Source organism: Zalophus californianus, chromosome 9 (genome assembly GCF_009762305.2).
Source record: "Zalophus californianus isolate mZalCal1 chromosome 9, mZalCal1.pri.v2, whole genome shotgun sequence".
In the NCBI taxonomy this organism is placed as follows: Eukaryota; Metazoa; Chordata; class Mammalia; order Carnivora; family Otariidae; genus Zalophus; species Zalophus californianus.
The window spans coordinates 31,739,753-31,761,656 of NC_045603.1; the positions used below are offsets into that span (position 1 = coordinate 31,739,753).

Below are 21,904 nucleotides of genomic sequence, written 5' to 3' on the forward strand. Positions count from 1 at the left end.
AATGCACAGAAAGCATAAACAAGATTTTGAAAGATAGGAAATCCAAATGTCAAGCAACAAATGAAAATGTGATAAATTTATTAGTAAACAAGGAAATCACTTTGAAATATCAAGCACACCCATTATTTTGGCAAAAATTTTAAAATCTACCCACTGTTGGTAAGACAAAGGGCATTGGGAATTCTTTGGCACTGTAGTTAGTTTAAACTGAAACGAGCACTTTGGAAAACAGTCTAGCATGATCTCATCAAGAAAAAATCACGCATAATTTAGGCCAAGCAACTCCATTTTTGAAGCATATATCCTAGAAAAATTCATTCCCATGTATACCTGGATACATGTAAAAGAATGTTCATAGCAGCATTTTTTGGTAATGTCCAAAGGCTAGAAATAACCTAACTGTTGAATAATAGTGTGATATATAAATAAATTGTGGCACATTCATTCAGTAGATAGTACTATACAGTAATGAAAATGAATGAACAAAAGAAATATGCAAGCAAGGATGCAGCTCACAGTTATAATGTTGAGTGATGGAAGACAGAAAAAAGAACACATACTCTTGATTCCATTTATAAAGTGTTCAAAAATAAGCAAAATTAAACTTTATTTTTAGACATGCATACCTAGTGGTGAAACTCTAAGAAAAACCACAAAGTGATTATTAGAAATCAGGATAAAGATACATATTGTGGGTAATGGAGAAGGAAAGTGATATAAAGTGCAGAAGACAGAGAGTTGGCTTTGTGTTGTTTATTACATTGCATATTTGATGATTTGTGCACTCTTCATATATGTTATATTTGACAGTTTTCAAAAGGTAAAAAATACTTTAAACATTTCTTTAAAAATTAAAAGAAATCTTTCCTTTTCCTAAAACTACTATTTTCATTTTCTTCCTTCACATTTTTTTAAAGATTTTATCCATTCATTTGAGAGAGAGAGAGAGAGAGCATGAGTTCATGGGCGGTGGGAGAGGCAGAGGGAGAAGGAGAAGCAGATTCCCCACTGAGCGGGGGGCCTGACGTGGGGCTGCATCCTAGGACCCCGAGATCATGACCTGAGCCAAAGTCTGATGCTTAACCGAGTCCCCAGGCACCCCTCTTCCTTCACATTTTTAACCTAAACTGATATTTTTATGCTTGAGTTTATTGATCACCTGTCAAATTTAAGTATAATAAAAATGTATATATAAGTTGAAAATTTTTGTTTTATTTTCTATGACAGTAAGTCTCCACACTATGGAATCTCATAGTCATTAACACATTTTTAAAACACATTTCCTTAGGGTTGTTATTATTACAATTATTATTAATACATAATTTATTAAAACAACATAATTACATTGCACACTGATAAATAATTACTGCACATAAGAGTAGACTTTTATTGGAAAAGTATCTATTAATGAGCTAATGATCAAAATTATTCTCATTGTTTATGAAATAGAAAGGCATATAGCTAAAAGTAATATACAGAATTAGCATATTATCCTAATTTTGCGAAGAGAGTTAGGAGATAGTTAATATTTTATAAGCTGAAATAAAGTGAGGCCCGATTTTAATAAGAACATTTCACAATATTATTTGATAAAATAGGTTTATATACCCGCGGATGTAACACTCAATTGGAAGAAAATAATTTCAAAATATTTTTTATCCCTGGGTTTTATCTAAGATATCATGAGTAAATTTGGTAGTTGGAGTAAATAATTACACTTGAATTTAAAAAATTGTGATTGTAGGTTAACTTTCAAAAATGTATCATAAGGAGTTTCACAGATCTGCTCCTCAGTGAAGCAACAATAGTTGATGAAAATTATATATTAAACACAAAGTAAAGTGTCTGGAAATTGTCCTAAGAGCATACAGCAAGTATTTATTCAAGAAAATCTATTAGGGGCACCTGGGTGGCTCAGTCAGTTAAGCATCCAACTCTTGATTTCCGTTCAGGTCATGATCTCAGGGTCATGAAATTAAGCCCCACATCTGGCTCCACGCTATGCATAGACCCTACTTAAGATTTTCTCTCTCTCTCTCCTTCTGTCCCACTCCACCCCAGACTTGTGCGTGCGCTTGCTCTCTCTTTCCCACACTAAGAAAGAAAAAGAGAAAAGAAGAAAGAAAGAAAGAAAGAAAGAAAGAAAGAAAGAAAGAAAGAAAGAAAGAAAGAAAGAAAAGAAAGAAAGAAAAAGAAAAGAAAGAAAGAAATATCTATTAAATATCAGTTAGAACAGCAAGTCTGTGGTATTTGAGTCACTACCCACCCCCCAGTTCAGTGTGGCAGAAGTTCTACTCTATATGGGTTCAACCAAGAACACAGGGTGCACTCTACCTCCAGCTCCCTGCTGAGGACTATGGTATCTTCCTGGGAGAAGCAGTCTGCTAGCATTTCTCATACTCCCTCACTTACAGTTTCATGTTCAAAGAGCTCTATTTTTCAGGCAAGAGAGGCTAAGAAATCTGGGTCTTCTATCCAGCCCTACTCATAGGACAGAAGTTCTACAGAAGTAGCAGGCAGAGAATAACAAGCCCCCAATTGCCCAATTGCCAGAATGGGCAAACCATAAATATCAGAGGCTAACACCCCTGCCCAGTGCCTGCTTATAAAGCAGGGGTGTCACTCCAAGAGAAGTGACTGTCCTTGTTCCCAGTAGTGGCATTGAGGTTTTTGCTTAAGCAGGAGAAATAAGCTGTAGGGGCAGAGAACTCTGAAACTCTCCAAAAGAGAACGGAATTTATCTGGAACAGAACAGAGTCTGAGGAAGTTTATTATGGCATTCTGGAAAACAGTGGAGAGTTTGGGGGTAAGCAACGATGAAGAGACTGGTAGCTCTATGAGAGCAACAAGCTAAAGTGTAAACCAGATAAGAGTTGACCAAAGACAACCAGGGGAATAGTTAAGAAGAGCTCTCCCAAGATCGGAACAAACTTGAAAGATTGGCCTCAGAAACCACCTCTGCAAAGGGATCAGAACTTAATTGAAGTGCATGGTGAAGAAATTTAATGCCCCAGTGCACTAACGGAAACAAGAGAGCAATCAACCAGCAAGTAAAGGAGCCTGACAACTGGGGGTGAAACCAACAGAGGTAGATAGCTTAACAGAGAAACCGGGGAAAGAGACAAATAGAGTCCTGATAAAACCACTGTCATCCATGGATGACTCTGGGTTTATCAAGGCTGCATCCTCCAAGCAGTGACATGAGGTGCTGTACACTGTGGGAGAAAATAGATTTTGTTAAAATAGTTCAACCAAGTCATTAAAATATTAAAAATCAAACAACAACAAATCCTGGGGCTGGGGGTAAGAAATCAAGATCCAGAGTTGCTACAACACATTGTTCAAACTGTCCAGTAAAAAAAAAAAAAACAAAAAAACTGGGTAGGAATTTATGAGACACGAAAAGAAGCAAGAAAGTGTAAACCATACACAACAAATAAATGTAGTCAACAAAATGCCTTGAGAGAGCTCAGATTTTAGAGTTAGCAAACATAATTTAGGCAGTAATAATATGTTCAAAGACCTACAGAAAACCATGCTTAAAGATATTAAGGTAGGTATAATGACAATGTCTCAATAAATAGAGAATATCAACAAATAGATACAAACTATGAATTGAATGGAATAAATATTAGAGAGAAGAAAGAATCAGCAAACTTCAAGATAGATCAGTAGAGATTATACAGTCTAAAAAAGAGAGAAAACAGAAGTAATGGTTGAAAACTCCCTAAATTTGATGAGAAATATTAATCTACATATTCAAGAAACTCAACAAATTCTAAGTAGAATAAGCCCAAGGATATCTGCATCCAGACATATCATAGTTAAAGGGTTCAATGCCAAAAACAAAAGTAAATTTTGGAAATAACAAGATAAACATGATTTGTCACATATAAAGGAAACTCAGTAAGATTAACAGCTGATTTCTCAGACACATTGTAATCCAGCAGGCAGTAGGAGGACATATTCAAAGTACTGAAAGAAAAAAATATATATATTTGCATATGTATATAATTGTATTTTTGAGCCTATAGCATTTAGAAATGTAATATATTTGGCAATAAGAGCATAAAGGAGGCAGGTGGGAGCAAACCTATATTATGGTGAGGAAATGATACCAGGTAGTGACTCAATCCATAGGAATAAATAAATAGAATCAGAAATGATAAATAAGAAGGTTAATATAACAAACCCTATAAGATAAATATTTTCTCTTCCTTCTTTCAGCTCCTTTAAAAAATACAAAATTAAACAAAGTAATATAACAATGTATTTTTGGGTTTGTAACACATATAGACATAACAACAACAGCACAAATTGGGTGAGGGTGGAAGAAAGAATAGCACTGTATAGGAATAACCTTTTTATCTCTAGCTGGAATTAAATAGTATAAATCTGAAGTATATTCTGAAAAGTTAGGAACTATATGGAAAGCCCTAGAGCAACTCCCAAGAAGATACCTTTAAAAATATGGAAAAATCATAAAAATAATTAAAAAATACCTACTTACTGCAAAAGGAAGCAGTAGAGGAATAGAGGAACAACAACAACAAAAAAACAGGAAGTAAAATGACATAAAAATCCAACTATATATCAATAATAACATTGAATATGATTAGATTAAAATACAATAAAAAGGCAGACACTGCCAGATTAAAAATAAGGATTCAACTATATATTATCTATAGGAGACATACTTTAGATTTAAATACATAAACAAGTTGAAAGTAAAAGAATGAAAAAAGATATACTATGCAAATGATTATGAACAACAAAGAATAGAACACTTGAACATCTATAAAACAATATGACCAAACAGATATCTATAGAATGTTCCTTGCAACAATAGCAGAATACACTTATTTCTCAAGAGCAAATGGAACAGTGTCCAGGATAAACTATATATTAGGCCATAAAACAAGCTTTAATAAATTTGGAATTATAGAAATCATACAATGTATGTTCTCCAAACATAATGGAATTAGAAATCGATAAGAGAAAAAATAATGGGAAATTCACAAATATGTAGAAATTAAATAACACACCTATTAACAACCAAGAAATTACAAGGAAAATTAGCCAATGCTTTGAGATGAATGAAAATGAGGAAACAGCATACTAAAACTCATGGGATGCAAGTAAAATAGTACACAGAAGAAACTTTATAGTTGTAATGCCTATATTTAAAAATATGGTCTCAAATTAATAACCTAATTTTATACTTTAAGACACTGGAAAAAGAGCAAAGTAAACCTAAAACAAACAGAAGGAAGAAAATAATAAAGATTAAAGCAGAAATTAATGAAAGAGAGAGTAGAAACCTATGTCCATCCTCTGATGAGTGGATAAATTTGTTGTATATCTGTACAATGGAATATTATTTGGCTAAAAAAGGAATGCAGAATTGTTACAGGTGACAGCATGGCTAAAGCTTGAAAACCCTATGGTAAGTGGAAGATGACATGTACAAAAGACCACACACATATTGTATGATTCCACTTACATGAAGTATCTAGAATAGGCAAATCCATAGAAACAAAGAATATTAGTGATTGTGTAGGACCAGGGGTATTTGGAAGACATGAGGAGTAATCGCTAATGGGAATGGGTTTCTTCTTTGTAGTGTTCAAATATCCTAAAATTGATTATGGCAATGGTTGTACAACTCTGTGAAAATACTAAAAACTACTGAATTGTATATTCATATGGGTAAATTGTATGGTGTACGAATTACATCTCAATGAACCTCTAAAAATGTGACTCTAAAATTTACTCTTTTGAATGTTCAGTAAAGCTTCTCTTTGCAACTAATGACAAGTCTTGGGAATACATATTGAGAATAGCTAAAAAGCTTTATTTAAAGCCATGTTTTTCCTTTAGAGTTTTTACTAGCACTCTCCTTCCATGATGTCAAGAGACTTTCCCTTTGAGAGTTATATATTCTTTAACAATAGTCCAGAAGTGGAAGAAGCAAAATTTTTCAACAAAAATTCTTAACTACTACCATACTCTAGTATGCATTTGAATTTAGAATGTTCCAACATGGACCCCAATAGCACTTTTTCTAATACCTTGTGTATTCATTTTCTTTTTTGTGTGTGTGTGTGTGTGTGTATTCATTTTCTGTTACTGTTGTAACAAATTACTGGCAACCAAGTGGCTTCAACAACTCATTTGTCTTTCTTGTAGTTCTGTAGTTTAGAAATTCCATGCAGACATCTCTGGATTAAAATTAAGTTGTCTCCAAGGCAGCATTTCTTCTGAAGACTCTGGGAGAGAATCTGTTCCCTTGCCTTTTCCAATTTCTAGAGGCTTTCTGTATTCCATGGTTCATATCCTCCTTCCTCCATGTTCAAAATCAGCAATCAAAGTCAAGTCCTCCTGACATTGCATTACTTGACATAGCTTCCATCGTCACATCTCTTTCCTGGCTCTCTTCCTCTGCATCTCTCTTCCATTTGTAAAGACTTTTTTGATTACCTTGGGCCCACCTGGATAATTCAGAACAAATAAACTGCCAATTTTAAGGTCAGGTGATTATGTCTTAATTCCACCTGCAGCCTTAAATCTTCTTTCCCATTTAACCTAATACATACTTAGGTTCTGGGGATTAGGACATGGACATCCTTAGGAGGCCATTATTCTGCCTACCACATCATGATTTTCTCCTTGTAGAAATGTGTATAAATTAAGGTAATGGATAAAGAAGCCCTATGGGTTTGGGGTAGTTTGGTTAATCAATAAAGGAGGATTTCTCTTTTGGCCAGTGTGCTATAGTAAATTCTGGCATGAGTGAAGGGTAGGCCTTTATCTTATAAAGTGGAGAGAAGACTATTGTGAACTCAAGCCTGTTCTTAGGCTAACCAATTTTAGGGGGAAAATAAATGTGGAAATTCAGGATCTGGAATAGGATTCATTGGTTTCAAATTATTGGGATGGCACACCTAAAGATTTCCTATAACCCAGGACCCTAGTTGGATGATAATTCATTTGGGGCAGTAGTTTCCAAACGGGGCTGATTTCATAATTACCTGAGACTTTTAAAAAATGGAATCAGATTTTCAGGGTTTAATCTAGATCTGCTAAATCAGAAGTTCAGAAACCAGAGACCCAAAAGATGTTTTGAATTTCTTTTTTTTTTTAAGATTTTATTTATTTATTTATTTGAGAAAGAGTGAGAGCACGAGGTGGGGGGTAGGGGTGGGGGGGCTCCCTCAGTAGGGAACCCAACACAGGGCTCGATCCCAGGACCTGGGGATCAAGACCTGAGCCGGAGGCAGATGCTTAACTTACTGAGCTACCAGGTGCCCCTGTTTTGAATAATTTCTTTAGTTGATTTTGATAACTAGCCAAATTTGATAACTACTCACTTAGAAAACAAAGGGGATTGAATTAGTGATAATAGAAGATTCATGTGTTCACTAACTTTTTCTATTAACTGCTTGTTAGTTTTGAAAGTTACAGGACATTTAAATGTGACCTAGAACTTTGGACAGTCTGACCAATGTGCAGCCAAAACAGAAATCTGAACGTATCATTCTTTCTCACTTCCAAGTAATCATGCAGCCACAGATATTGGATTTTTTCCTCTTTTGGCATATATACTCTGCCATTATAAGCTATGCCTTATTTGAATTTGTCTTTGTTAATTTATTGTAAATTGATTAAGTTATTCTTATTCCATAGATACAATCAATGTAAGAATACATTAATATTTATGGTCACTTTGCATTTACCTAAATTGTGATATACCAAGTCATGGTCATAATTCCTATAAAATCTATGAATTAGCATATTTTCTGCACCTTACAGACAAAATGTTGATATTTTTTACTAGTTTAATAACCTTTCCAGAAATAAGATGAGATATCTTTTAATAAAATATGCAGTAAATTAGGACGACACTGTTGAACTTTGAACATGCACATAATATATATCTTAAAAAGACTGAAATATTGCATTTCCTCTGTAGATATCACATCACAGAAAGAAACTCAGGAAGGAATTCCACCCCCGACCCAGAGTCAGGAACCCCTGAAACCTCCGGAGAATATATCACGACCCATTCACCATCCTTTAGTTTTAAAAACTAACTTTGAGGAAGAAGAGGAGGAAGGAGATGAACAAAATGGTTAGTAAGGCTTTTCTCAGATTTACAATGCACATTCAAAAACCGTACCATTTTTTTTTTTACATATTTTTTAACTGTGAGAGGTTTATAAGGTAATATATTATGTTTAGGCAGATTTTGGTAAGAAAATAGCTTGAATTTTATTAATATATTCAATTCATTATGTTCTAATTTGTTCTATGTCTATACATGCTTATGATCATTTGGATTGGAGGGTTTTTGTTGTATGATGGCTGAGTGATAGATCTCATTTAAATATGTACAGTTGCTTAAACTGATTTTTCTAATACATGAAATATAGCAATTTGAGACATTTATCATTATGCAAATTATTGATTTTAAAAATAAAAAAATATCCATGAGAACAATGTCTGGAATTTTTCATTCTGATTTATTATATATTTTCATATTATTTGGCTTTTGACAATTTAATTTAAAAAATTATATCCTATAGATGCTTCTAGTTTATGGACAAAGACTCCTGAAGAAATTGAAGAAAAAAGAGCAATAAAGGAGATGTGTTATAAATCTGGTAAGAAATCAAACATTTGTGGATTTTCTAATGCTTGATGTGACAAATATACTAACCTCTACTCTTCTAATGGGAGATTAGGTGAATACTACAGATTTCATACTCCTCCAGATATTTCATCATCAAAAAGCATAGCCTCTACAGCAGACAAAGAGTTAGAAAAGCCTTTGGAAAATGGCAGTGAATTGCAAGAAGGTAAGGAATGAAAAGGCAGCATTTCAAGGTGATGTATAAGAGATACTTGGTGTGATAGGCTGTGAATTATTTAGTAAGATTTACACTAGAGTTAAATGATAAATAATACATCAGAATTTAGAGTGAGGAGGAAGTGCTTTTATCAGATGACCTATATTTAATATGAAAAGATGCTATTAATGTAATTATACTTTCCCAGTGGAGCTACAGAATGAATGGTCTTCATAAGTGCGTGGCAGCACTACTCCCCCAATGCAGTAATTCTGTAAATAACTTGCTTTTACCATTTATTTTTCTTTGCAAAGAAATCTCCCTGTGAAATAGGTGCATATTTTTCTCCGTGAGTAGAAAGAACAACCTAGCCCTAGAAGGACAAAAGGGAGATCACAGAATGACGTTAGTGGCAGAACAAGGATACATTTGTTCATTGAATGAGTGCCTTTTGTGTACCAGGCAATTTCAGAAGCAGTGCAGGTGGATTATTGCAAGGCTGGGCCTTTCATGAGTCTTATGTTTTGGTGAATCTTATCTTAATGTTGGTAAACATTTGGCCCTTGAAGGCAAGATAAGAACATTATTTTCTGGATATAAAACCAGAAACTCAGAGAAAATCCATGGGTGCCCTGAGTTTATATAGTTGTCTTGCCACTAGGATGAGATGAAAAGTTTTGCTGCGGTAGAAGATTTGAATCCTGTCCTCTCCCTAAAAATGAAAAATGATAGTTGGGAAAATCTCCCAACATCAAGATGAGGGTAGGATAAAGTAGAGGATCGAGAGTAAAATACTTGCTTTTCAAGTACATACGTGGCAAACTATTTAAACATATGGCGGTAGGTGGCAGCAACATACCATTAGATGTTAGAATGATTGTCAAGACAGCTGATAGGTGGGCACCCCATCTAGAGAAGGGCACATTGCCTGCATTACCTAGACAAGGAAAAAAGAAAACAAAATAAGTTAGCAATGAATATAAAAAGGGTAGATTAGAAAGATAATTACATGTACTTTCACTTTATATTATGGTTTTAAAAGCCTTTTATTTTTAAATAATTTCAGGTAATTCATGAATAGCCTTCACCAGATTTCCCCAAATGTTAGTATTTTACACATTTGATTTTTCACTCTTTCTTTCCCTAAATATACACATTGTGATTTTTTTCTAAACCATTTGTGCAAGAGTAAGTTGCAGATATGATGCCCCTATATAACTCTTACATAACTTTGGTATAAATATCAAAATCAGGAAATTACCACTGATACCATATCATTTACAGGATTTTTAAAATAAATTTCACCAGCTGTACCATCAATGTCCTTTATAGCCAAATGAACTTTTTTCCTGATTTAGAATCCAATCCAGAATCATATGGTGCATAAGATTATCATGTCTCTCTTATTCTGCTTTTAATAGTTTATTCTAGAGATGTATAAGAAAAGTGCTAAGAATTATTTATCACAGTATAATTACCATTTGTCAGTGGTAGACTCTAATACTTTTCACTCAATTTGTTCATGATAAGTAGATATAATCAAAAGAAATATTACAAATTCATTATATGAAGAACACATCAAATAAATTAAATATATTATACATACAAAATAATGTTAGATTGTTTAAAATTTTAAGTTGCCATTTAATAAATAATCCACATAGGAAAATAAACCTTAGATTGTTTAAATTTTTAAATTGCCATTTAATAAATAATCCACATAGGAAAACAAACCTGCTTGTTATTTTCTTGATAATCATAAAACTTGCTTAAAATTCACATATTTATAAATGTATTATTTATCATATCACTATGCAAACAATACTTGCATTCACTTTTAGACTTTTTACTACCATCATGAATTCTACTGTAGACTTATGTAAGTGGCTATGGTTCCTGGGATGATTTTTTTTTTTCTTTTTCCTTTTCTAATTTTTTCTTAATTTTTTAGGGGATGGTCTTACAGTTCCAACAAAATTTAGCCTATTTGAAAGGCAAGGTGAGATAAAAGCATCATTGGATAGGAAACCAAGGACTGACATTGCTGCTTTTGAAAATGGAGGTGAGTTAAGTTATTATTGGTTGATTCTGAATATATCACCATATAATAAATGAGTCTGAATTTCCTCTCTCATAACTAATTTCATTTTTTCAAAATCTTTTCGAGATTTTTATTGTTGGCTTTGGGTAAGGAACTTGAGGCCTGGAATTGTATATAATCAGTTGCTGTAGATGAATCCCTATAGGAGAATGTCTGACACATGACATGCACTCTGTGAATATTTGTAGAATCAATGATTTTATGTTTATAACAATTGAATGACTAGATGAATGGAGACATGTTTATAGAATTTACAGATGACTGGAAGTTAATATGCTGGATCAAGGAGCCAAATTTAACAAGGTAAACTCAAACTGTGATACACAAAAATTCTTGCATTTAAGTTCAAGATATTAACGGTAGATTTTCTTCAAGTTGGGAAAGACTTGACATGATACTGATTGCAAAGAAAAAAATTAGTGTTTTTTGTTGGCCACAAGGTTTAAATATGATTCAGTAATGGGTGTCAAGAACCAAATAGCTCAGGTAAACTCACACTGAATTATTAGGAGTAGCATAGGAAGATAATTAAATGTGGTAAGTCATTTAAAGTACTCAGTAGTGTCTGCCATCTAGAAAAATGCTCTACAAATATCAACTATTATTACACTAGCTCCACTGATTTCTGTAATGGTAGTCCACATGTGTGTGCCATTTTAAAAGAAGGTTACTTGAAACAAATATTTTATGTTATGAAAGGGTAACTTGTATGGTGAAGAATCTGGGATTTAAGTATATAAGTAATATTTAAAGCAATTGTGGATATTTATCTTGGAAAATAGAAGAGCTTTAAGGAGCATAAAAATTGCTCTCTTATATCTGAAGATATTATATTGAAGATAAATTATATTTACTCTGAGTAACTCTAAAGGATGGTAAAGGGTAGAAGTAAAGATTTATATATGTTAAAGGAAAATTAATTGTGTTGACTATGTGAATATTTTTTGCAATTATCTCTATGTAAGTGTACATACTATATATATTCATGTACATATATTTACATATATTAATCTAAACATATGTGATATGTGTAGAGATGTGGGTGATTATCACTGAGAAGTGTTTAAATAAAACTGAGGAAAAGGTATACTGCAGAAAAGGATAATCTTGTGTTAGAAGATAGTTTTGTACAACGTTCTGCCACCATGGTCACTGACAGTAAGGTATTGTCATAGGAGGTGACTGTTATGTTCCACAGAGGATCATATTTCTTGGAGTAGATGAAAATGAAGGTTTAACAGAAGAGAAGGAAATCACCATGTCAAAATGTTCAAATAGAAAAGGTAATGAACCATCCTATAATTTTAATCCATTCATAATTTGGATAGATATGTTAAATACAAAACTTGACACTTGTAGAGACCAATAGTGAAGAGGCGAGGTAATAAATAAAAATATACATTAAATACAGTGAATAGGAGTCAAAAACTCTAAGGTTTCAGTCCTGGTCTGTCCCTCATTGTTTGACCATGAGACCATCTCTTTTAGCTTCAGTTTCCTTATCTGAAATATTGGCCTGTTGGACTACGTAATTTCTAGGAGTCTTGCTAGCTCTATTGTTACTGGTTCTGTTAAATAGTAAAACCAAGTTCTTTAGTTTCTTTTTCCAACTTCAAATACTCAGTGTGATTGAATTTTCTTAGAAAGCTTTGTTTGTGAACACTGTGAAGGGTATTAATCTCATGACATCTATGACCTCCCCATTTTATAGTTATTACTAGTCTGTGAATAATCAAGAGATATGATAATAAAATCCATCCTTTATAGTTTTATATTCCCCTTACATCATGCGTAGAATCCCCCACCTGGTACCTCTCTGCTAGGCAGGCTCTCTCAGTCACAGACTAAAGGTATAGCTGTCCTGTAATTAGAGGGCTTTACGTATTCTCTATCCAAATATTAACTAATTTCATCTACTGTTTCCCCCCGCCATCAAATAAATGTTCTCAGAATAGGTTCAATGGGAACCAATCAATGGGAAATGACATGTAAGTCTCTTTTCCTCTCTCTCAGAGATGGAAACATTTTGCCCAATCTATCAAAACAAAAAACAAAAAACAAAAAAATTCTAACTACACTAATAACAGTTGCTACAATTTGCATTTGGCTGTTTAAATTTAAACTAAAATGAAATAAAACTTAAAAAATTCAACTTTTCATTTGCATTAGCCATGTTTCAAGTGCTCAATATCCACATGTGACTAGTGGCTATCATTTAGTACAGTACAAACCGAGACTATTTCCATCATTGTATAAAGCTCTTTTGGGCAGTCCTGCTCCAAAGCATAGAACACATGAAAGTTGTTACATTTAAATTATTTCTGGAACGTTAATTTAAATAAGCACATTTGATTTAAAATTAATAAACTTCTGGTTCTTTTATATGACGGTATTAAAAATATTGCCACAAATACATAATTTGTATATTGAAGATAATGTCTGTACATTGGATTTTTAATGCTTTGTTAGTGACAAATTTTGGGGACTCATTGTAGTGATTAGGGAATTTCGGTGATGAATTATAAATATTAATACACACATATATATTTTAAAGAGGTATGCCCATCATATAATGTTTGAAAAGTGAAATACCAACTGAAAGCTGCTTTTACTAATATTGACATTTTATTTTCTTAATTTGCTTTAAAAGACAAGGACAGTCCTCATCCAAAGCGCTCCTTACCTACCCGACTAGTACCTACAACGCATGTATTAAATGCTACTGAGAATATCAGTATGAAGTGCAGAGAGGACCCCTCTTCAAGTGAGACATTAGCTCTATCACTTTTTGGCCTTAGATATATTTGTCTTATCGTGGATTTGTTTTGCTTATTTGAAATAGAATTTTTAAAAAGAAAGAAAAAAAAGATGGTTTGAAGATTATTCAGGATTAAGAATTAAAAACAATATTCTACTAACTCTGACAAAGAATTGTGATGTAGGTCCTGGTAAATTATATACGTTCCCGCGAGTTTAACTTAGGTATTAAAATTAATGATATACTACCTTCTCGGAAGATTCATTAGGATAGCATTTTAAATTTAACTGATAGTGGGATACGTTGACAGGTTTTTACTATGTTTTGGATTATTTTGCATGATTTGGCTTTTCCAGGCCATTCAGTATTCTGAGCTACTTCTCTTACACAATTAAGACTCATGAATCTTCCTTTCTGTTTCCTTCCTTCCTTCTTTCCCTTATTTCATTTCCTGAGCCCCTATAATGTTCTTGGATCCCAGCCAGGCATTGAAGGAAATCATGATGGTTTACTCCTAAGCAGCTTAGTTTAGTGACATTTGTTAAAAATACGGTTTCCCAATCCTGGGGAGTGGGGGCTTGAGAGTAAGGGTAGAGCATGATGTTTGGAGATGAGGTGGTGAATCAGAATTCAAACCTCACGCTTAAGCTGAACTTGAGAGCTAGGGCAAAGACAGATTTATTAGTCCACTAGAGAGAGCTAATGTAATCTACATAGTGAATTTGTTCGTTTTCTCTGTGCAGTTGTTACCTGTCAATGTTCAGGATCTCCACACATGAGAAATAACAAAGAATGCCCCTGTCTACTAAATTGTTTTAAGATTCTCTGGAGAAATGTCCCTTAGAAACTCCTAGAAAACTGATCTTGTATATAAATTTTTCAATGTAAAAATATGCCAGTAATAAATGAATTTAGTGATCTTAGCACTTAGAAATTCTGACTACTTAGTCTTGTTTCTCCAAACTAACTACACACCCAAATTCTTAAAACTTAAAAGAATAAAGTAATATTCACTAAAAGTATTTTATATTAATCCAATTTCTTAAGAAGTGATTTATGTTCAAAATAACAATTCTAAAACTACTTAAAAATAACATAATAAGATATATAGTTAATTTGGAATGTAATTTTATAGTCTTTTAAACAATTTACACATTCCTTTGGGGAAGAGCATTTTTTCCCTGAGGAATGCTACATATTGAAAATTTTCTCATCAATCAATTTCCAGGTTAGTTTTTTTTGGGGTGGGGTGGGGGGTGCTTTAAGAAATAAGTCACCCTTTGTTCTAGAAAGTAAAGTATTAGAGTAGTGCATTTATTTTTTTCTCTTGCTTGACATGTGAATGCACAGATATGTAATTATCACCTACAGTAATTTTCAGATGAAAGCATCTCTTAAAAAACTGTAAAAATTTGTATCTTCTTCAAGTGAATGATGTCCAGCCAGTGAGGAAGCCTCACTTTAAAGGTGTGAAAAAAAGAAAATGGATTTATGATGAACCAAAGAATTTTCCTGGCCCAGGAATGCGGAGAGGTAAAGTATCTACATATTTGATATTTCTAGATTATAATTTGCAACGGAATTAAGAAATCAAATATAAATTAGTATTTCCTACTCGAAAAACAAATTGCTGTTGTGTAACATGCTATTTTAGATGTCAACCCAACTCCTATAAATTTAGTTCTTTTTGCACACATTGCCTTCCATAGTGCTATCAAACATTTAACCTGCGGTATGTTATTTATGGGTATGATACCAGTTTGTTTTATCCCTCACTCCCTTCCCCCTTTCCTTTACAGCAGTACAGGCCCCAAATCCCAAAAATAAAATGAGTTACCATCGCAATAATAAAAACAGAAATGCTGAGAATGCATCCTATATCCACGTTCAGAGAGATGCTATCAGGACCGTCTCACTGAGTGCACCCCCCCGCAGCAGGCCCACAAATGGGTCCTACAATAAAGTCGATGTTAACAAGGAACCCAAATTCAGCCTCTGTCCAGGTAAAGCTCTTTTGGTATGTGATTTACTCATGTCCACGGTTTGCATCCCCATGGAATTACGTGATGGTCCAACTAATCTTCACCGCCACCCCCCACTCCCCATTCTGTTTCCAGGCCTCGCCACACCAGGACGTCTCAGAAAACTGGTGAGAGGATTTCTCCCATGAGCAGGAATGTACATAGTTTAAAGAATATGTTAGAAAACGTGTTGGGTGCAGACGACTAGACATTAAACCTCACTAGAGTTTTGTCTCATAGCACTGCACTTTGTTTCCCCCTGGATAGCTTTATTTCACTCTTGAGGATTGTTTTCAAATGGTTGACATTTTCTTGTTCCAGTAACCGCATTGTTCAATCATCACATTCAGGCTAGTGCCTTGGCTTTTCTTTAAGCCTTCATGATTACTTTCTGAAAGGGTTAGTTTGGGGATTAACTGCAATATTTTTGACAACCTCTCATCTCTCCCACCATGCGCAGATTGCTCCTAAATCATTTCATCATGTAATAGGCAAAGTCATAGTATATGTCATTAAGTACAAGGCCACCAGGGAGGAGGGAACTATATCTTTTCTTCCTGTCTTGGATGAATTTTGTTCTTTGGAAATTGGGTTTCAGTTCTCTCAACTTAACACGAGGCAACTTAATTCCCTCTAATTTCATGCGTGTATTTTCTTGTGTTCCCAGTCTAGTTTGTGGGGTTCTGAATGTTCTGTACTTTCTGAAACATAAGTAAAACTTCAATGTCTCTCTTAGGTCCTTTCTTTTATAATTTAAATAGAAATTAGCTTTCTTTAAATTGTATTTCTTCTATTTGTTTTAGAATAAAATGATATATGGATTTATATATAAAAATAAGGGTATTCTTGGATGATACAGTCTTATTATTATTATTTTATTATTATTTTACTGGGAGTGAATGGTTGTCTGGATTTGTGTTAAGGTGGTCACAGTTATGCTCACTATTGCTTTCGTGCCATTAGAGCAAATGTTAACAAGGAAAAAAAGCAAATAAATTCTTAGTATTATTATGAGCCACGCTTTGAGAACCATAGCTGCATAGTAGTACTTAAAAACACAAATACAACATTGTTAGATAATAGTTCAAATATAAAGTTGTTAGAGGAAAGTAGATATTAAAGAACCAAGTCAGTATATCAAGGCTTTGGTTTCCTGGGACAGTGCGTTCACTATGGTCGAGTATTCCCTGCCACCATGGGAGTCACTTCATAGAAAGTAAAGGGAATTGGCGGTGCCTTCTAGGTCCTTTCTTCTTTTTCTTTCTTTCTTCTATAAGCATTAGCAGAATTGTGTTGTATAGCAAGGCAATGAAGTATTTTGATCACATCCAGATATCATACTCTCCCGTAGCTTAGCCTCATGGGAAAGACCCTATTTGAAGAACTTGACAGCCAGTTAAGAGGTGCATAATCATCCATGTTCACTGATAACATAAATGGTCTTTTTTTTTTTAAGATTTTATTTATTTATTTGAGAGAGAGAGCACGAGCAGGGGTGGAGGGACAGAGGTAGAGGGAGACAAGCAGACTCCCCGCCGAGCAGGGAGCTTGACACAGGGCTCCATCCCAGGAACTTGAGGTCATGACCTGAGCTCAAGGCAGATTCTTAACCAACTGAGCCACCCAGGCACCCCATCAAAAATGGTCTTAATAAACTCACTTGGGTCCCTGATGCCTTAGTTTTGAAATGCTAAAATAAATTACTTAGAGAACAGCTTCATCTCTGAGATATTTATAACTTTGAGACACTCTTGGAATATGAAGTTATAAAATATTTAATTCCTGTCTTCTTTTTTCTCAGATAAATATATGTCAACATCATATAATGGTTCAGCCTGGCGAAAAAGAATTCCTTTTTCAAAAACATATTCAAAAACTGAAAAGATATATACAGGTAAATATTTACTAGTAATTTTAATGTATCATTCTAAAAACAAATGACAAGTTTTTTTTGTTTGTTTGTTTTTTTCAAATGACAAGTTTTTAAGTTTCAAGGTCAGGAAACATATTTTAGAAAAATTTAGGAAATTTTCATGCTTTATGAACACAATTACTTGGAATTCAGTAGATATCTTGTCTACTAGCAATTTAATCTTACTTTGTTTTATTGTGTTCTCCTTTGCCTATTTTTATGTCATCAGAAATCTTTTGATATACTTCTATCCTTAGAGACAAGCAACAGTTGCACTAATTATATGTTAAAATTCATTCTTTGTTGAACTACAAAGCAAATATATAAAACCATATTTTGACACAAAATATTAAAGCCCTACTATATCCACCATGGACAAATATTGGCTGGTGCAGACTAACAGGGCACCTAAGATGAAGTTTCCAGGCCAGGAGGTTCTGAGTGACTATGGTGTCCCCCTTGTTGTGCTCTGTTCTCTGGGAGAGTATGGGAATCCAGGGAACCTCCCCAGGGTAGAGGTTTGAAGCAGACCTGACCTCAGGTGGTTCTTTTGCTAAAAAGCTTGATGTCTTCTCCAAGCTTATCCTGGGGCTGGCACAGTAGGTTTGGAAAACCACACAGGATAAAATGGTTTCAGTTACTCCAGAAAAATGAATCTTTCAGAAAAAGTTCTAAATAGGGAGTTCCTACTTACATCTGTAGCCTAGAACTTTCAGAATCATCTGAAATCTATAAACTTTTATATAAGAGCTTCCCAGAATGAACCCAAAGACATCCAGATTAGGAACTGTCCACTTTCAAAAAACAAAAACTGAGATGTTAAGTAGTATTTCTCAAAACTCTTGACTTTAACTATGAAGTCAGTTGCTTTTCTTTTTTTTCCCATTTCTTTCCAAATCATATGGTACTCTAAGAGAACTCTGCTGCCATGCTATTTCCTTGACTATATTTTCTCTGAGCTTACTCTGGGTTTTCACATGTGATTGTACTTAATTTTGGGGGAAGGAGATGAAAAGTTGGTAGAAATCCTGGCTAAAACTACAATTGTTGAGCTGCACCTTTTGCTCCTGTGCTTTCCTTGTGGGTGTGATGGATTTCCCTTTGAGGTTTATAAAACTCTGAGCATAAGGAGGATCTGCATTGCACTTCCCAGATACAGCCAAGGGAGAAAAGCTTTGGAGAGAATTTAGCAGTGCCACGTATTGGTGGGAGTTGGGGGGAGTAAGCCATGTCTAACATGAGAGAGGGCTGGAGAAAGTCTCTTGGGATTCCCAAGCCCCACATTTGCTTGGGAAGGCATCACATATTCTTGTGAGTTTCAAGTGAGAGTGAGTTCCTAGGAAAGGGCCAGCGGGTCTACACAAAGTCTCCTGGCTGGGGCTGCAACCATAGCATCAGAAAGATGGCCTTTGTGGTTCGGTCCTATTGGAGGGGAGGACTCAACTAGAATCTCAAAAGATTGCTCTGCCAGGGAGCCGATTATAACCCAAATCATCCACTTGTTACTTGTGACTTGAAGTACTGTCTGAGGGCAACCAGTAACGACATAACCTGAGAGTTTGTTGGAAATGTGGAATCTCCATAGCAGACCTACTGAATTAAAATCTGCATATTAACAAGTCCCCCAGGTGATTAAGATGCACATTAAAGTTTGAGAAACCTTATGCTATGTTGTCTGGGCCACCATTCACCAGCACCGGACCCAGGCCATGTGGAGACCCATGATTGTTGAGATAATATTCTCTTCCTAGCTGTCACAAAGTGGCGATCATTCTCCCCTGTACCAACCCTAGAAATTAGGATAAGCAGCAGGGAGATGGGAGAGGGAGGGGAAAAAAAAGTCCCGAGAAAGAATTTCAAATCTGAATGTGGTTGAAATACAAATGTGAAATAACTAAGAAATCACTGAATTGGACTAAGTCTATGTGCAAAGGACTAGATAAGTTTTCTATATCAGGCAAAATGGGGACTTAGAGTCAAGAAATTAAATAGAATTATAAAAATCGTTTTCTTACTTACCTGAGCTTTTGACTGGGAAATTTGTAACCCCTAAATTCCTATCCTTTCCAACTGTTGCTGTCATCATCAGACTAGAGAAAGATTAGCTTGTGTTTCCTGCCCCCTGCATTTCGTGCTAGGGCACAGAGGAGCGATTTCAGCATTTCCCAGGGGACAGATGGACTGCTGGAGAGAGGAAGCTGAAAGCACAAGCTGCCGCTAGTCTATTCCGCTAAGGAATATCTCAGAGCCAAGGACGTAGTCGTGTAAATGGGCGAGAGGAGCCTTTTGGGAAAATGTTGTCCGAGGCTATAAGGATAATACAGCAGGAGACGAAAATGTGTGGGAACCAATGAAAGGATTTGAAGGCGATTAGAGATGTCAGCCTTCCCTTGGGGCCAGATGTCCTTTCTGATAAGGATACAGCTGGTGTGACTGGAGGTGCCTATCTCTGTAGGATGGAACATTCATTCTGTTCATTCTGGGTGCAGGTACAGCCTTATATGTAGTATTATTTCCATCTCTTTTCATCCCTCCATCCAAATTCAAAACACAGGAAGCTTTGGAAAGAAATGGAATTAGTATGAATAGCATTTTGGAAAATATATGAATTAAACAATGAGCTTAGGTTTTGTTTTGCCTTTAGATGTATGGTAAGTAATTAGCCCAAGAAATGCAGAACGTTGGTATCTTGAAGAATGCCAAAAAAGAAAATAATTGAAGTATTTTGTGTGTTTTATTATTAGAGCCAAGAAGAAATGGGAGCAAGTAAATCTGGAGGTTGAGAGAAGAGGAAAAATGAGAAAAGAGAAAAGTGCCAGATATCATCTGATTTACAATCAAAAATGAAAATTCAAAGAATGAGATATTTCAAGTACTCCATACTATATACTGGGTAGCCAAAGATGATAAAATGCAGATTCTGAAAATAAGATGCAGGAAGTACATTGTGCTCTTTCAAAACTGATAAAAATGCAAATTACAAACAGCTGCCTGTGTATTTATATAGGTCTGGAATTCATTCAATGCATTGCCACAAACATTTAATAAAATTTAAAAGTTTGACAATTAAAATCATTCTTTAATTGTAAGCTAAGTTAGATTGCACAGACTGAGAAATGAAACTGTGTCTTTGATCTCTGTTTTGCAACATTCTTTACAGAAGAAACCTCACATTTTCTTTCTTTACCTAGATTTTAAGCTGGGCCCTCAGTGTTAATAACAGATAAAGTGCAAACAAATTCAATGAAGTCTCAGGGTTACAGTTTGGTGATGGGTATGTTAGAGGAATTACAATAGATATACACTTGGATGTGTTGTAAAAAGAAAAAAAAATATTGGTTTATTATGCAGGGGAGTGCTGAACAATGTCTTTTAATTGGCAACTACAAAATCTACCTGCTGAGATGTGTGAGATTCAAAGCTGAAAAATAAACATTTTCTTACCAAGAACAGAAAAATTATATGAATATATTAAAGAAAAGGATTTGTAAAAGAAAAAAAAAAGTGAGTTAACAATGTGATGTCTCAAAAGTATGGGAGATTTTAAGGCTTTAAGTAACTCTAGAAGTATAAATGCTTATAATTGAAAGAGAGACATCATTTGAAATCTTATTTCCATTTTCTTTTGCATTTGTTTAGAATAATAAATTTTTAATTAATTTAAAAAAATTCATCTGCAGAATGACTGAAACAAGAACTTAAAATTGAGAATTTATTCTTCAAACTCAAAGACCAGTATGACAGCAATATTTGTGATTGACCTTTCAAATGCTGTTTTTTAAGTTTGTAGCATTTATACTTCTGAGTTTATTAAAGCTCAGAATTTCACTAAGACTTTGTGACACCTTGTCTTTATATTTACACACATCTTGTGGTTATTAGTCACCTCTTATTCAATATTTATGGAGGGGTTCATCAGAGTGTAAGTTTAGAAATTTTTTATTTTTAAAACATTTTATAGATGTGATTCCAGCTTGTGGAGTAGTAAGTCCTGTGCCTATGAAAGATAAGGATCTTTTTTCAAGGCAGCTTTCAGATAATTTATGTGATGTGTGAGCTAGGAATTCAAGATCCTTGCCTCTCAAGTGTTCGTGAGTATACAATGGTGATATTTTGTGTATTTCTAGTGCCATATCACACCATGAATGATCAGGGCTCTCTTTACTACTAAAAATAGAGTCATTAGAGTCTTTAAATCTAATCAGATTAGACAGCAAATTCCAGAAATCCCAGAACCAATTCAGAAGACTCATCTTTAGATTC

At 34.4% G+C, this 21,904-nt stretch overlaps 1 protein-coding gene across 12 annotated transcripts in view; it reads left to right on the plus strand.

Moving 5' to 3' along the window:
- Positions 1 to 21,371, plus strand: part of C9H12orf50 (chromosome 9 C12orf50 homolog) — a 38,502-nt gene extending 17,131 nt beyond the window's left edge. For 7 of the 12 annotated variants that reach the window (XM_027593683.2, XM_027593671.2, XM_027593679.2 and 4 more), the window contains 10 exons: positions 7,973 to 8,131; positions 8,586 to 8,663; positions 8,745 to 8,858; positions 10,801 to 10,911; positions 12,126 to 12,233; positions 13,601 to 13,714; positions 15,137 to 15,241; positions 15,508 to 15,711; positions 17,531 to 17,623; positions 20,386 to 21,365. In XM_027593683.2, coding sequence (XP_027449484.1) covers positions 7,973 to 8,131; positions 8,586 to 8,663; positions 8,745 to 8,858; positions 10,801 to 10,911; positions 12,126 to 12,233; positions 13,601 to 13,714; positions 15,137 to 15,241; positions 15,508 to 15,711; positions 17,531 to 17,623; positions 20,386 to 20,411 — 1,112 coding nt within the window. In that variant the 3' untranslated portion in view covers positions 20,412 to 21,365. Of the gene's footprint in view, positions 1 to 7,972; positions 8,132 to 8,585; positions 8,664 to 8,744; positions 8,859 to 10,800; positions 10,912 to 12,125; positions 12,234 to 13,600; positions 13,715 to 15,136; positions 15,242 to 15,507; positions 15,712 to 17,530; positions 17,624 to 20,385 lie in introns of all 12 variants that reach the window. The other 5 variants (XM_027593675.2, XM_027593677.2, XM_027593681.2 and 2 more) reach the window with 5 other exon arrangements.
- Positions 21,372 to 21,904: the final 533 nt, after the last annotated feature.